The following is a 14,553-nucleotide window of genomic DNA, read 5'->3' as shown; positions in this document are numbered from 1 at the left end:
TGCACAAGTACATTCGAAAACAATAGTGGAAGGGTAGTCTGCAGTTGCTCAGAATCTTTTACATGTATGTTTAAAGTAAGTTCTTTAGGAGACGTAAACCATAACACAACCAATCCTTTGGGACAGTGCTTGGTCCAATACTGAGAGAATATTGGACTGGTAATGAAGCAGTCTGATTGGTTGATTTTAGTTATTGACTCACTGAACTAGCTTAGTCGTGTAATAAGCGAGAGTTATTGAATGGTGGCGTTCTATAGCCATCTAGACTTCTTCAGGGTTGCCAAAAGTGGCTAGCTGCCAGAAAAAAAATCAACAGCTGCTTCATGATCTTGGCCAGCCACTCCAAAGTGCTGTTCTCTCATTGTGGAAAACACTGAAGCTGTCTACGTAAAAACTTTGGACAACCCTGATTGCTGAACCGCTATTACTGACTAGGTGTATGTCTTTAAGGTGACTGAACACAGTTTTTGATACCTGTGTTTCATTCACCTTTTTCTCTAAAACCCTTGATCCCTTGGTCACCAAAATTGGCAGCAAGCAAGTTAACAACACAAACTTTGGTTTTTTGATAGTTTAGCTGACATATGTGCCGTTGCCATGGCAACATGAATAAATATAGACAGGCCTTTAAAATCGCTTTTGTCGATTTTGTAGAAAATCTAGTCATAAGAATTTCTTTATAATTTGCATGCAGCAAGCTTGTAACGATACTTACAAGTTAACACCATCTTGATAATGATTTAACAGAGAGATCTTTAATTATCCCTTGTTGAAGGTTCACTGGAATATCCAGAATTTCCTTTGTTAAAGTTCAATTTTTTTCAATACTCCAGTTACTTATTTCCTAAAGCATTTTTGTGCCAAATTTCGTGAAATTCTAATGAGTTGTTCTCGAGAAAAAGGTGTATTTCCCAGAAAGCAATTTTTCATTCAATCGCAGTTTTTTTACTTACTACACATGCGCTGCATTTAACTGGGTTCTTTCGGTAGCGACGAAAAAGCTGAAAATTGCTTGGTTCTTTGCATCGTTACCTTTTCTAACATATCTTTGCAATAAAAGATTAAAACGATCAATACACTGCATTCAATTAAAGAGAAAAATAGCACAGATAATGCGGGCATTGGGCAAATAAAGTGATCGCCCTATTGACAGCATGTTTGTTTTTTTGCAATCCTTGTGCCCGTGCTGAATCACATCAGCAAAAGTGCGTGCAAAAACTGTGTTCGGCCACCTTAACTGTTTTATGCTTTTGCCGTCACAGGATGGTGAAGTACCAGAAGCCCTTCTGATCAATGTTGCCTACTTCTGTGACAATGGTGGCCTGTCTGCCATAAGAGAAGCCTTCCAAGATGCCGATCCTACGTCTTTGCCATTTCCTCTTGCTCATCATCTTATCAACATTGTAACTCAGGTAAAATGTCCCTTGTTTTAAAGCTCTTGATTCTTCTGTAGTCTATATTTGTCTACTGGCTGTAGCTAAAAAATGTAACTTCATCAGCTTTTCACTAGCTGAAATGCCACTAGAAAACAAAGACTTGGGATACTTTTTGATGTGCTGTGGTTGACATTTGCAGACAGCTGCAGAACTGAAAGCAGACTTTTTGACTAATATTGTACTCCCATTTCAATTACCAAGAGCTAATTACAAACAGGCTAACCTGAGTGCTATTCAAGCTAAGCTGAGTGATATTCAGGCTAACCAGAGTGCTCTTTAGGCCTAAATACAGTAGTCTTCAGCCTACAATCTGCAAATGTCACACAGCAGATACTTACATGTACATATGAAGGTGTACAGGTCAGAAAAGCATGCTGGGATTGCCAACCAGTTTGCTTAATTTGAATTCTCTTAGCTACATTCCTGTTTTTGGTCTTGCGTCTTGCTCCTCGTACAACTTGTAGGTAATCAGTGTGGTCTCAGCTACTAGCTGTTCAGTATGCATTTATGTAGAGTTTAGAGATGATTCTTTTCTTTTGTTAGCTTCGTTTATGGTTTAGCATCCAAGCAATCATGCAGTATATTATTCCACTTCGAAGACCAGTCATAAGGTCAGTCATCAATAATGAACTGCTATGAGAAATATTAAATAATATTTTTTGTACTTTTGTGGGTGGCTTAGACACCCAGCCTCCACATAGAGAGGCAATCGGTTAATGAGAGGCTGCATAACATGTCTAGTGTTTAGCATTCCAGTGCTACATGTAGATGTCTGTTCAGCATACAGCTAATGCTTGGGCATATGCTGTTTTGATATGTGTTTTTGGACCCAGACCTTTTACTCTTGCTCAAAATAACTGCCCCCCTCTACAGGTGTGCTAATATTGTACAGGTAAATACATGCTGATAAATAATATTTTTCTGATGTCCTGAGGAAATTCTTGGGCATAGAAAGGAGGAGGGAGAGGGGATCGGAAGAGTCTCTGTTGAATTCTTACAGGCATTCATGCTTTTCAATCAAATTCAGGAAACCTTGAACGCCTAAAATATGCCTGGAATGTTTATTGAATGTGTTAGGACCTATTGCGAACGAGATCTTCAACCACAGGAAACGGATGTATTCCATCAGTCACAGAATGATAAATTTAGTTTTAGGTTTTTACTTTGTCCCAAGATAAACCCTCCGTTTTTATAGATGAAAGTATAAATATTTGCTATCCAGTTGTTTTTTTATATAGAGCCACATGCAAGACTTAGTTTGAGGAATTAAATTGGGAAACAAGAATCCCGCCATCGCTTACAGTTACTCAAGCGAAGCCATGACTAATTTGACACGGCTATAAATAGAAAGATTGACGACGATAAATTCAAACGTTTGCTAATTTTGGAATTAGTTGTGGCTAAAAGTAAACACCTCAATTTTCCACTGTTCATTCCCAAAGAAATTTACACTTGATTAGCATATTACAAAAACATAGTGGAAGACTTATATTTTCATCAATATTATTCATTGCTTTTCGTTGTTATCAAAATCACAAAATTAAATACACATAATAAAAGCTATGATTTGGATTGTTCGTGCTTGAGTGATTCAACAGCAACCAGTTGCATCGGCCTGGCACATTGCATTGGCTCATGAAAAATAGTTTTTTTTCCTTATCCCAAACCCTCTTCACTAGAGTTTAAAAAGCCTGCAACAGCAATTATCTAAATTCTTGTATAACCGAAATAGTGGATTTATTTTGAGACCTTTTGAAACAAAACCAATTTGGTCTGTAACCGATAGATACTCATCTGTTCTCTGTGGTTTCTGTGGTTGAAGATCTTGCTCGTGATTGGTTATAACACAATAAACATTCCAGACATATTTTAGGTGTTCACGGTTTTCTGAGTTTGATTGTAATTGCCTATTCATGTGGCGAGACACCAGGGTTAAAAAAAAAATAATGTTAATTTAAAAACCCAATGTATATGAAATATTTGTATATTTGTATTGATATCTTGTGTATGCAGATACCTCTGCAAACTAACTGATAAAGATCTGCGGCAGCCAGATGGTCGTATCATGGTGGACTCCATGTGGAGTGCTGTTAAGGGACCTGTTGAATCTGGGCCCATCTGTGATAAGTATGAAAATGACAACTGTGTAATTGTAGGTTCCCATGTAAAGTGAGGCCCCATCCTCACTTTGCTGGAGGAATTTTAAAAGGCAGCCTTATTTCTACGTTGAGGCCTTCCATCCACACTAATCCATTGAGAAAACGGAGCTTTTTGAAAACGCTCTTTGAAAACAGTAGCTTTTTGTTTTCGTGTGGACAGGAAACATTTTGAAAAGTTAACAGAACTTTTTGATAGGATGGTCTCACAATAATCGTGTGATTTCCCTGCTTGAGTTTTTTCCAGACACAAATCCAACATGTCTGGTGATTGTTGAGATTTTAAATTCGTCTGGCATAATGTGGAGGGAAAACATTTGATGCGATTTAAAAGTGAAACCTCCCCTTTCAAATTCTTACAGCGTAGTTTGGATGGGGCCTGAATGTATACAAAGACTGATTTGTAATTAGACGAGACAATATTGTTGTTTGTAACTTTTATAGTTTGTAAGGCTTCTGTCTTGACAAATCATAGGCAACTTTCATCATATACATTGTCTAGATAATGCTATGACTGTCATAGGAATTTAAAGCATGTTTGAAAATCCTATGATATTTTTCAGTATGAACAAGTTGTATATGTTGTTGTCCCAAGCAACAAAATTTTGCTATCTACGTGCAATATCAGTAGTTTAAAAGAAGCATTCCAAGTTCTCATTAAAATCAGAGACCATTACATTGTATTTTTGTGATAGTCAATTTTCTCTGCAGGGATAGCTTGGATCTGGCCTTTAAATATTTCACGTCATCCACTTTGACAGTGAGACTTGCTGGCTTGAATCAAATAACAGTAAGTTATTCTTCTTTTGTCGCTGTAGTGCTACATGCAAACTTTAGCAGTAGGTTTGTTATTTTACGATAACTGCAGAAAATTCGGGTTCACTGATTGGCTAATTTTCATTGTCAATAAGCAGGCAGACACATGAATTTATAATTTATGCGATGCCTCAATGAGCAAGAGCAGACAATTTGACAATTTTTTATCGTAAAAAACAAACTGACGTTAGTTTTTCATGCATCTGTCCTGTTATCAACAATGAATTTTGCCATGACATTGTCAAAGTAGTCTGCAGATCCACTCGGCTATCGCCTCGTGGATTCACAGCTACTTTGGCAATGTTATGACAAAATTCATGATCAATAAGAAGACAAACACATGAAAAACTGATGTCAATCTGATAAATATACAACAGTTCCTCAAACAGAGTGCTCCTGTAATATTGTTATCACCCTTAAGAATTGTCTTGGTGATGAATCTCGGGTATAGACTGACTTGCTTACAACTTGTTTTCCTCAGAACCAGGTTCACATGTTTATGGACCTCTTCCAGACAGACCCAGCTGCTGAAATAGACAGGCAATGGTATAAAATGTGTTCTGTTTTGTTCATGTAAATCCTGTATTTATCACATCCTGGAAAAAAAATTAAACTTACTAAAGGTTTTTGTCCCAGACCTACAGTGTACATGACTACAAAGATGCACCTATGGCAAACATTGATGTCATTATAATTACTGTGTTGTTAAATTAATACATAATTTGTAAGGTTCTATAGCTTGTGGTAATAATAGAATAATTTTAAATGTGGCTAAATATCATTTAGGCAAGGTTAAACTCGAGCTAATGCAGCCAGCTAGCATGCCCATCCAGCTAAGATCATTTGGGCAAGTTAAATATGAGCTTATGCAGCCAGCGGTTTCCCCGTTTGGGAGTACGTGACCTGTGGGGTGGCCTTCAGGGGTTTTGCAGGGGTTTATGGTTCATTGCATAATTGTTGTAGTGTATTCTGCTGATTATTGTGGATCAGTTGCACTGCTTTGCTCGCTAATCATTGTGGATTCTTGCACCCTCTCCTCCCTCCCGTTTTGTTCTTGGTCAGGGTAAGTATTCTTCAGGTAAGTAGTTTCCACTAAATTTCCTTCAGTGTGACGGTGCTGGTTAGCGGATGCTCATTGGGTGGTTCCTGCTTTCCAGGGTTGCCATGGATACCTCCTAGCGGCTTATGGCTTTGGCACCCCGCTAACCTGTAAGGCACCAGTTCCCAAGCTCATCTATTTGTGATGAGTTTAATGATAATTATTAGTAGTAAAAGTAATACTAATCTTGATTTTGTTTGTACTACAGCTTGTGTACAGAACTTTCTCAATGGTTGATAGAGAACAAACTTGTGGAGCATTTGTTTGGTCCAAATCTGCACGTTGAGGTGACTCTTTACTTAAGTATTGTTATTGATTAACTAAATTACTGATATTAATTATTTGTTACCATGAAACCTTTGGATTGCCAGGTCACAGTAATTATAAATTATTACATTTTTGCGATGTAAAAAATTGAAAGAAATCTCAAAATAATACATTTAATTAAATTTGTCCAGACCTGTAGAAAACATCAAAGTGATAATAAACTAAATTGGAACAAGTATGGTTGCGTCTAGTTGGGACTGAAACAAATTTATTAACAAGTAAAGTATTAACAAGTTAATAGTTTTATTAAATAATTTTGTTTAGAAATTATTGACAAACTAGAAAGCATGTTGTAGGGTATCTCACATTTGATGTAGCTCCTTACTATGTTCATGACAATTTAAACAACACAGCTAAATGCATTTTAAGAGACTGTTATTGATGTAACCTAGACATGTGGATGGTCTCTGGTACTTTTATTTGTGTCTTTTGACCCTGACGATTCTTTCGCATATTTGTAGCTTCTTAAACAGTCTCAGATCATATTGAACTATCTGGCGCGGGAAACTTGCCTCACGACCTCTCACTTGGACTGCATCTGGCTTGCAGCACAGGTATTACTCACAACTTGGAAATCTAATTACTCTTCTCCATATATTACTTTGATGTCTCTTGAGAGAATCTGGTTCTAAATCTGGGTTTTAATGAGACGATCAGGTTATTCATTCCCATCACCTAAACATTTGCGCAGATAATAAAAGATGAGTTAGGAATCAAATGTAGCTCTGGCACTAAGGACGACCTAATTCTCACGTTGTCAAATATTTTCAGGGTGGAACTTACAGTAATTTTGTGAATTATAATAATTATACTGAAAATCATTGAATTAGCACCCAGGGCGATTAGTTCAAATTTGGGATAAGATGAAGGATTTTTTGTTGGAATGTTAAGTTTTTTCTGGACACCAAAGGGTAAAAGACAGTGAGGCCAGCAGAAGAAGAAAGAGCTAAGTATATCAGTGAACATGCCCTGAGTACAGTGTAATCTGAGAGGTGGCACGAGACTGCTCCTGACCAGCTTTAGATAGATGGTAGAGACCTGACACTGAAAATCACATTGGTTAGAAGAACTGATTATGATTGTAGTTAAGAGCTTTAGAATCTGCTTTCGTGGATGTCAAACCCACCAACATTTCTCTGAGTTTATCACCCCATTGTAAAATTAGAATGAAGCACCCTTTTTGCTTTTTGCTGTGTTAAATATTCAAACTTGTCCTCTGTTTCATTTCTAGCTCAAACATGTAAGCCGTTATGTTCATGACCTGCTGACAGTGCTCACAAAGCACATGGACATGCCCTCTATTCTGTACCTGTTGGACCTGGTTTCCAAGCTGCCTCCAATGGCGCACACACGACAGACTCTTTACCTTGCCTCTGTTCTGATCAGAATTGTCTGGAGGGCAGGATTATCCTCTGCTGCTGTTGAGTCTGGTCCGTCTGCGCATACAAACAGCCCTGTTCATGGACCAATGACTTCTGGTAAGTGATAAACAAGTTACACTTTCTCTAACCATGGTAGAAAATTAATAAGTGTATTACAATATTATTATTATTAGTTAGATAGATAATATTGATAAAAATATTCTGCCTCAAAAACATTGGTGCTGAATGCCACTTGTTGTAATTCCTAAAAGCCAGTTTGTTAAATAAATGTAAGACATGTTACTGACAACAATTGTAAAATTATAATTAGTACTAACATTTGTTAGTGTAATATTATTGTTCACAAAGTTTTTTTAATTGGAATTTAACTAAGTCAAACTCAAACCAGTCCTGGCCAGTGGCTCTGCATTGGAAATGCAGAGTGGGTATGCCTAAAATGGTCTTTTAGGGTCTTTGTACTACGTTTTATTTTGGACCAGCTGTGTACAGACAGGTGATTATTGTGTGCTGCATGTGCATGCATACAATTGATTATGGTCTGCGCAATGCCTACTTTAAAACATCCCCCTTCTTCGCCCCCGCCCTCTTGCCCCCCTACCCTTTACAGTGTTTGGGCTACATTTCCTCTGATTCCCATATTGTGCTGGTGCTTGATACATTGCTACTTTAAGGGTTGCCCTAGATACATGCACGTCCATGCTATGTTTATAAATTTCAATCATCTTGTCCTTTATGGGAAAATCTCCAGGTACTGCAAATGCCGCAATGGTAGCCTCGGCTATGCAGCGGAAATTCAGTCGCACTGCAAGTCTCAGCCAAAGCAGCAGCAGGAGTGGAAGTGTGAGTGACATCAGTTGCGACGGTGAACAGCTTGATATGGATGAATCACCAACACATCGTCAGCAAAAATATACTCAGTATGTGTATAGCTTCATGTATAGTTTGCTTGGTTCAATTTACAGAAAAGTTGCCACTGAGAAGTAATACTGCATTTAATAGCACTTTACAGTCGTAGTAAGGATAAATTTTTAGGATGAGGTCATGGTTGAAAAGATTAATCACACCCCAAAATGTTCTTGTACAGTCTTTCCTCACAGGGGAGTGCTGACATGGACACAGAGGAGATCCCTCACCCCCCTGACCTCAGACAGCCCTACCCTGGCCAAGCAGAAGATTACTCCAGCCAAGAAAAAACAGGTGGAGAAGATGCAGACATTGACAGCACCAGCTGCACCAACAGTCGTGGCAGCTCTCTGTCTGACAGGCATGACCTGGATGAGTTTGATGCTGAGGGTGTGCAAGATGAGCTGACACAGCTCAAGACAGTGGCAGCACTGCGTGTCATGCAGGATGAAGGAGATGAACGAGAGAGAAGCCTGGGGTTTGATTTGAACACAGTGTGCGAGGAAGGAAAGACTCTACTCTGGGATCTGATTCAAGATGATAAAGCTGTAAGTCCTTGTCAGATTCTTTCATTGTCAGCATTATGAAAATCACCAAACCATGGAATGGACTCAATTTTTGTACAGCGACTACTCCTATTTTCTATTGCTGACCTGCCCAGGTTCCTTTGTGTTGTTGCGAGTTGATTGTAAGTGAGGTTTAAACTATTATAGGTGGGGGAAAGGAAAGAAGTGGATAAGTGTGTTAAAAAGTAAATGAGAATATTATTTTTACACATTTGCTTCTTTCCCTTTGCCAGCCTTTACTTTAAGTTTTGCTTGCAGTCAAGTACAACAACATGAAGGAATGTGGGCAGGCCAGCAAAGAAAGTGGGAGTGGTCGATACAAACATTTGAGTCCATTTCATGGTTCGGTGATTTTCATAGTAAAGAATTGCAAAGGAGGAAGATGGTGTTTTCAGTTGTTTTTAAGGTTTCCTAAGACGACATATCATTGAATAAGATTTTTGTTATGATGTTTTATTTGATGTTTCTTTTCTCAAGATCCACCTTGCTGATGGCCTGGTTCAAGAAGCGGAAAAGCTACTTTGTCAGTTGATTTGTTACACTGGAGAGAAGAAGATCAGAATGAAGTTCATTGAGGGATGTGTAGCTAACTTGGCTGCCAACAGGTACAAACATTATGTAAATAATTAGTTGGACCTATAAGTTAGCTTCTTGCAGAACTCAGCCAGCTTGGCTGCTGTTATTGTAGGATGTATTGTGCAAGATGTAAAAAAAACATGGGTGTTTTAGGAGGTCAGACTGTTTGTTTTCTTCTGTCAGTTTCTTAAGTAATGATATTGTATTATTTTTTTTAAACCTTTATCCTCATTCCAGGCTCCAGTTGTTTGAAGGCTATATGAAACATGAAAGACCATGTTTGACCACATTTCCAAAGACCGAGAGGAGAGTTGAAAATACAACGCACAGCAGAGTATTTTTGATGAACTTTGTGGTGATTGGAAATGTGGTCAAGCACGATCTTGAGTGTTTGATAGCTGTTCTCAATCGAAACTGAAACTAAGGAGAAAACGGAGAAATAAAAACATAAAAATCTATGCTGATTAAGATCAGATATCCAAACACTGCCATGGTCATGGTTTCCTTTGTATAAATTTTATGAATTAATAATGAGTTTGAGAAGGCTGGATAACACTATCCACCAGATAAATCGCTATCCAGTGGATAAGTGTTCACAAAACAAACCACGCTACCCGATGGATAATGACTTATTCGGTGGATAGCGTTATCCACCTTTCAAACAACGGGGGCCTCCTCTCTAGATTTCTTGTTATATAAAGTTCTAACACTTATTGTTTACAAAAACAGAGAGACTCCACAACACAAATGTAGTTGTTGTTCAAGAGAGGAACAGTGTGTGTATCTGCTTGGGGAAAACAACTGTGATTTTTTGGGTTCTTTAGGTCTGTGGTGATGTCAATTCAGCTGCTGCCCAAACTGTTCAGCTCATTCCAGCAGTTTGTTTCTGGTGATCAGGGCCCTCACTGGGTGACAGCATGGGCCAGTCGAGAGTTGAACATGATGGAGCTGTTCTTTAACAACATTACCCACTGTGTGGAAACTGTGGCTCAGGGGGATGTTACTGGCAGTTCCCTGTACAGCCCTATAGAAGAAGTGCAGGCTAGACTGCAGTTTCTGTCCTCTGTGTTTTCATGTGAGCTCTCACAACAAGATTTCAGTAAGTACATTGTATTATACACTTAATGTGATGCTGTGTATGCCTTGCTTGGAAAAAAATGCCATCCAGTTGTCCTGGACAAGGAAATTGTCCTACCGGGCAAGTTAGTTTTCATTTTCACTCGCTTGATGACAAGGGCTTGAATGCAAGTCGTTTGCCACCTAAATCCAAAAACATTAGTATACTGAGGCTTGCCTAGGGCCAGCAAAATTTGAGAGTTGCTTGTCTGAAAGGCAATCTGGAATTCACGTTTTTGTCGAGTCATGTATACTGTATAACACAGTGAGATTACATGTACGTGTCTTGACAATAAAAATAGCCTTGAAGAGCATAGGGTCTCGTCCTTGAAAGTTAATGACTATGGAGAGTAAAGTGTCTTGACAATGAAAATGGCATTGGAAAGTGTAGTGTCGTGACGATAAAAATTACATTAAAGAGTTAAGTGTCCTGACCATGAATATGGCATTGTCCACTACTGGACTCTCAGTCAAACCTATGGTTCCAGACCTCAGTGAACGAGAACATTGAAGGATCTCTCTTTCTATTGCAGAGTTGAGTACAAGTCAAGTTGATGTACTGTGGCACTGTTTAGTGTGTGACTCAGATAGGTCTGACGACACACTGGAGTGGTTTTTACAACAAGCTCAGAGTAAAGAATTCCATGCTTTGGATGCTTCTGCTTTGCAGTATATTTTTACTGAAAAGGTAGCTTACTTCTAAAGACTTCTTCTTGTATATGTACAATTAAAATAAGTGGTTTTAAAGTGATATATCAAACACAGAAGGCCATGTTTGACCATGTTTCCAAACACTGAGAAGATAAACTTAAGCAATTTGTTGCTTACAGAACTTTACATATAAATTTCAGAAGTATTAATTTTTGGCACCAAACATATTGCTCAGCTGCTACATGTATTACAAACAAATCTGCGTCCTTAATCTTTTCCAGCTGCCATCTCTGCCGGCTGAAAAGTTTACCATGACTGGTCTACATCTTCTACAGCAACTGTACAAGATGTTCAAATACTCTGATGTGAAAACCTCTGATCCTACAAAGGTAAGAACTACAAATTAAACTTGTAACCCCTCTACCTTGTGCTTGAAAGTGACCAGGCCATATAGTTACTCTAAATGAAATTTTTACAACACTTACATGTTCTGCAGTAGATGGCATAGGTTCATCTAGACTGATAATAGATAAAATTATTCATAGGTTGTTTTTCAACATCACTGTCACAGTGTATGAAATAATGTAACAATTGAATATTTTGCCTTCTCTCCAGCCATGTGGAATAGATCAGTTGTGGAAGATAGCTGTTCAGGCCAGATCTACTGAGGTCAGCTGGGCAGCCATCTCATACCTGAACTCACTCTACATCAATGGTAAGTAGTATTTACACGTGATTTACATGTAGATTATAATAATAAGCATGGAATTTTTCACAAGTATAGAGTGCCGACAGCCATGCAAATTTATTTGAACCAAAGAAGGGGTGTTTGTTACACCAACATGGCCGTCGTTTTATTGTTTTGATAGCTGCGGTGGAAATGCTCCATTACCTAATGGCATATTCCCAGTTGATTTCTCATTGAGTCAGACCTGTAACATTCCAGATTCAGTACAGTGTGATAATTATTGCTTTTTTTTTCTCATTGATGTAGCAAATGGTGGTTGCCTGAAATTTGAAGACGAGTTTATTCAGAGATGTATGACCATCATTGGAGGGGCTTCACAACATCTCAACATGGTATAGTCTCATCCATGCTGTAGTGTGGACAGAATTACACTCAGACCACCTGGGCCTCTAAAACGTGGCCCAAAAGAAAAAAACATTGTAGGAATTTCTGCCTACTTTTGCCTCAATACTTTTAATATTAGCTTCTTTAGTATTTATTAACATTAGCATTATTACATAATTGCAGCACCGCAAGTCTTCTGACTTGCTTATGTGCTGAATCACCTCCGATAAAAATAATAATAACAACAGCAACAACAACATTAATAATAATACCCTGTAAAGGAAGGAGAAGTTTTCTCTGTACATGCAAATCAATACATTCTTTGCCAAGACAACCAGGGACTTGATTTTCATGAATGAAACTTATTCTTACAGGAACAGAACCTCCAGATTATGGAAAGAGGACTGCTTTTACTGAAGAGTCACATCGAGAGCTTCAAAAGAAGGTTCGTTTATACAGTTTATTTGAGATTTTCGGCTTTCTCTCTTGATCTCCTGTCACCAATCTTTGCCATTTTGGATGGGTAGACTGTATAGGTTTATACAAGAACTGTCCATAATGTCAGAAAAGATCTTGCTAGCTGTGAAAAGTAGATCATTTCCCTTACAAAGGAAGAAAGTCCTGTTCATCCTTGTAGAAGAAAATATACATTAGGTATCATTTTGCTTTTCTTTTTCTTGAAGAGAGTATTTTGTACGACCTCCCTTTTCAATGAAAGTGCTGTTGCATTGTCATGTGGCAGACAAATGGCATTCGGTGTGTGAGAATTACTTTTTCTTGAAGAAAGTATTTTTGTACGACCTCCCTTTTTACCAGGTTCGCATTTCATTTGCGTCTGTGGTGGTTAGAAGGAAGAGGGATTACCTGCCATCAACAGATAGCTCAGAGACCAACAGAGAAACATTATCCCATCAGAGTCTTGTGTGAACCTGCTGGACTCTCAGACAGGGTAAGGCATATTCCAGCCAGATTGGTCTGTGGTATTAGTTACATATGTCCATGTATGCATAACTCCTTTACCTTATTGACAACATATTTGCACAGAACACCCTGAACACAATGTTTTGTTGGCGAACAACAACAACAAAACAAGAAACAAAATTGGAGTCAGACATAACATGCCATCTTTAGTGCATTGTTCCAAAATACACTCAAATCAATTGTTCACCTGGCCACATACTCTAAGGAAATTTTTCTACATTCTTTAGAGGAAAAAACATCAGTGATGTCAGTAACTCATTACCTCACCACAGTAAATGTTTGAAAATGTTATATGTATTGGAAAATTTCTGTGTGAACATCCTTCATACAGAGACCTTGTTAATATCTAGAGACTTGCTATTGTTCAGATTGTGTTTGTATTGACAAGGTTTTCAGTTATTGGTTTTTCTGTTTATATGAAAATGTCAGGCGACTTGCAGCCATATGTATTTATTTATTTATTAAGCTTCGGCCTACTATTACATATAAAGAAAAAGAAGAGGAAGCAAAAAAACAAAAAAAACAAAAAAAAAAAAAAACAGACAGCAAAACAAAACAAAATGGCCAGGGGAGCCACTACAGCTCAGCCAATTACAGCCAATTACAGCGGCCCCCTTAGAGATAATTGTGTTGTATATGCTGACAGAAACAAACCTTTTTGGGTTGTGTTCTGAGGTGTTCAGTATTTTTGGAGTTAAGCAATTTGGCCTAGTGATGCTTATTTTATCCGTCACCAATATACCTGAGTACCCCACTATCCTCCCTTGGGGATTTGGTTTCAATTTTGCTGTGGGTTGTAATTTGCAATTTTATTTTGCTTGATGACGTAGGGTACATTTGAGATGAACTCATCAGATCTTGTCGCCGACCTTCGTGCAGAGGTGACCTTCTGGTGCAAACAGCTGCAAGAGAAACTTAGGAAGGACCCTCAGCTTGGAGACAGCTTATCTCAACACACACCCCTCTCTCCGTACACCCCACAGTTGCACCCCCCTTTCAGGCTCATATCCCAGGGGCATGAATTAACCCCCAACTTAGATGAAAAAAGTCTCGCAGAAGTTGGCTTTAAAGACTTGCAGGTACTGCCGTACAACACAATTTTGAACATTTTTTTTGTAGTGTAAATCCTCTGGTAATTGTATCGATGGAAGGGGAGCTGTAGTAGTAGAGAGGGTTTGTATAATCCACTGATGGTTGAATGAAACTTCCAATTTATTTTAAAGTAAACAGAAGTTCAAAGCAAAATATTTAACACTGTCACTCCCAAAGCCACACCTGGAGGTGATTCAGAATTTGCTTTAAATCAGTGTTTCAGCCAGAAAATTTTACTTGAGGGCCAAAGTGGCCCCTGAAGATCTTTTTTAGAGGCCAGTTTTTTAGGAAAGGGGCCAATAAATTGAAAGCTATCGAAGGAGAAAATGCATCAGGGTAGCTAGGAAAATAAAGCAATTTATTAGGATCTATGATAAAAT

The 14,553-nt window shown here is 38.3% G+C and overlaps 1 protein-coding gene across 1 annotated transcript in view; it reads left to right on the top strand.

Annotated features, from left to right (window-relative positions):
• LOC110061001 (ubiquitin carboxyl-terminal hydrolase 34-like) overlaps window positions 1-14,553 on the top strand; it is a 48,711-nt gene that overhangs the window by 1,614 nt on the left and 32,544 nt on the right. The window contains exons 5-23 of the mRNA XM_089291658.1: window positions 1,263-1,412; window positions 1,980-2,047; window positions 3,450-3,563; window positions 4,304-4,382; window positions 4,890-4,954; window positions 5,716-5,794; window positions 6,296-6,388; window positions 7,066-7,312; window positions 7,965-8,133; window positions 8,301-8,667; window positions 9,163-9,290; window positions 10,086-10,360; window positions 10,911-11,065; window positions 11,310-11,417; window positions 11,644-11,743; window positions 12,023-12,108; window positions 12,475-12,545; window positions 12,917-13,049; window positions 13,912-14,160. Coding sequence (XP_089147784.1) covers window positions 1,263-1,412; window positions 1,980-2,047; window positions 3,450-3,563; window positions 4,304-4,382; window positions 4,890-4,954; window positions 5,716-5,794; window positions 6,296-6,388; window positions 7,066-7,312; window positions 7,965-8,133; window positions 8,301-8,667; window positions 9,163-9,290; window positions 10,086-10,360; window positions 10,911-11,065; window positions 11,310-11,417; window positions 11,644-11,743; window positions 12,023-12,108; window positions 12,475-12,545; window positions 12,917-13,049; window positions 13,912-14,160 — 2,736 coding nt within the window. The remainder of the gene's footprint in view (window positions 1-1,262; window positions 1,413-1,979; window positions 2,048-3,449; window positions 3,564-4,303; window positions 4,383-4,889; window positions 4,955-5,715; window positions 5,795-6,295; window positions 6,389-7,065; window positions 7,313-7,964; window positions 8,134-8,300; window positions 8,668-9,162; window positions 9,291-10,085; window positions 10,361-10,910; window positions 11,066-11,309; window positions 11,418-11,643; window positions 11,744-12,022; window positions 12,109-12,474; window positions 12,546-12,916; window positions 13,050-13,911; window positions 14,161-14,553) is intronic.

Source organism: Orbicella faveolata, unplaced genomic scaffold, assembly GCF_042242905.1.
Source record: "Orbicella faveolata isolate gen_17 unplaced genomic scaffold, um_ofav_v1 contig_24, whole genome shotgun sequence".
In the NCBI taxonomy this organism is placed as follows: Eukaryota; Metazoa; Cnidaria; class Anthozoa; order Scleractinia; family Merulinidae; genus Orbicella; species Orbicella faveolata.
The sequence above is the reverse complement of the archived record's forward strand: the minus strand, read 5'-3'. Positions and strand labels throughout refer to the sequence as shown.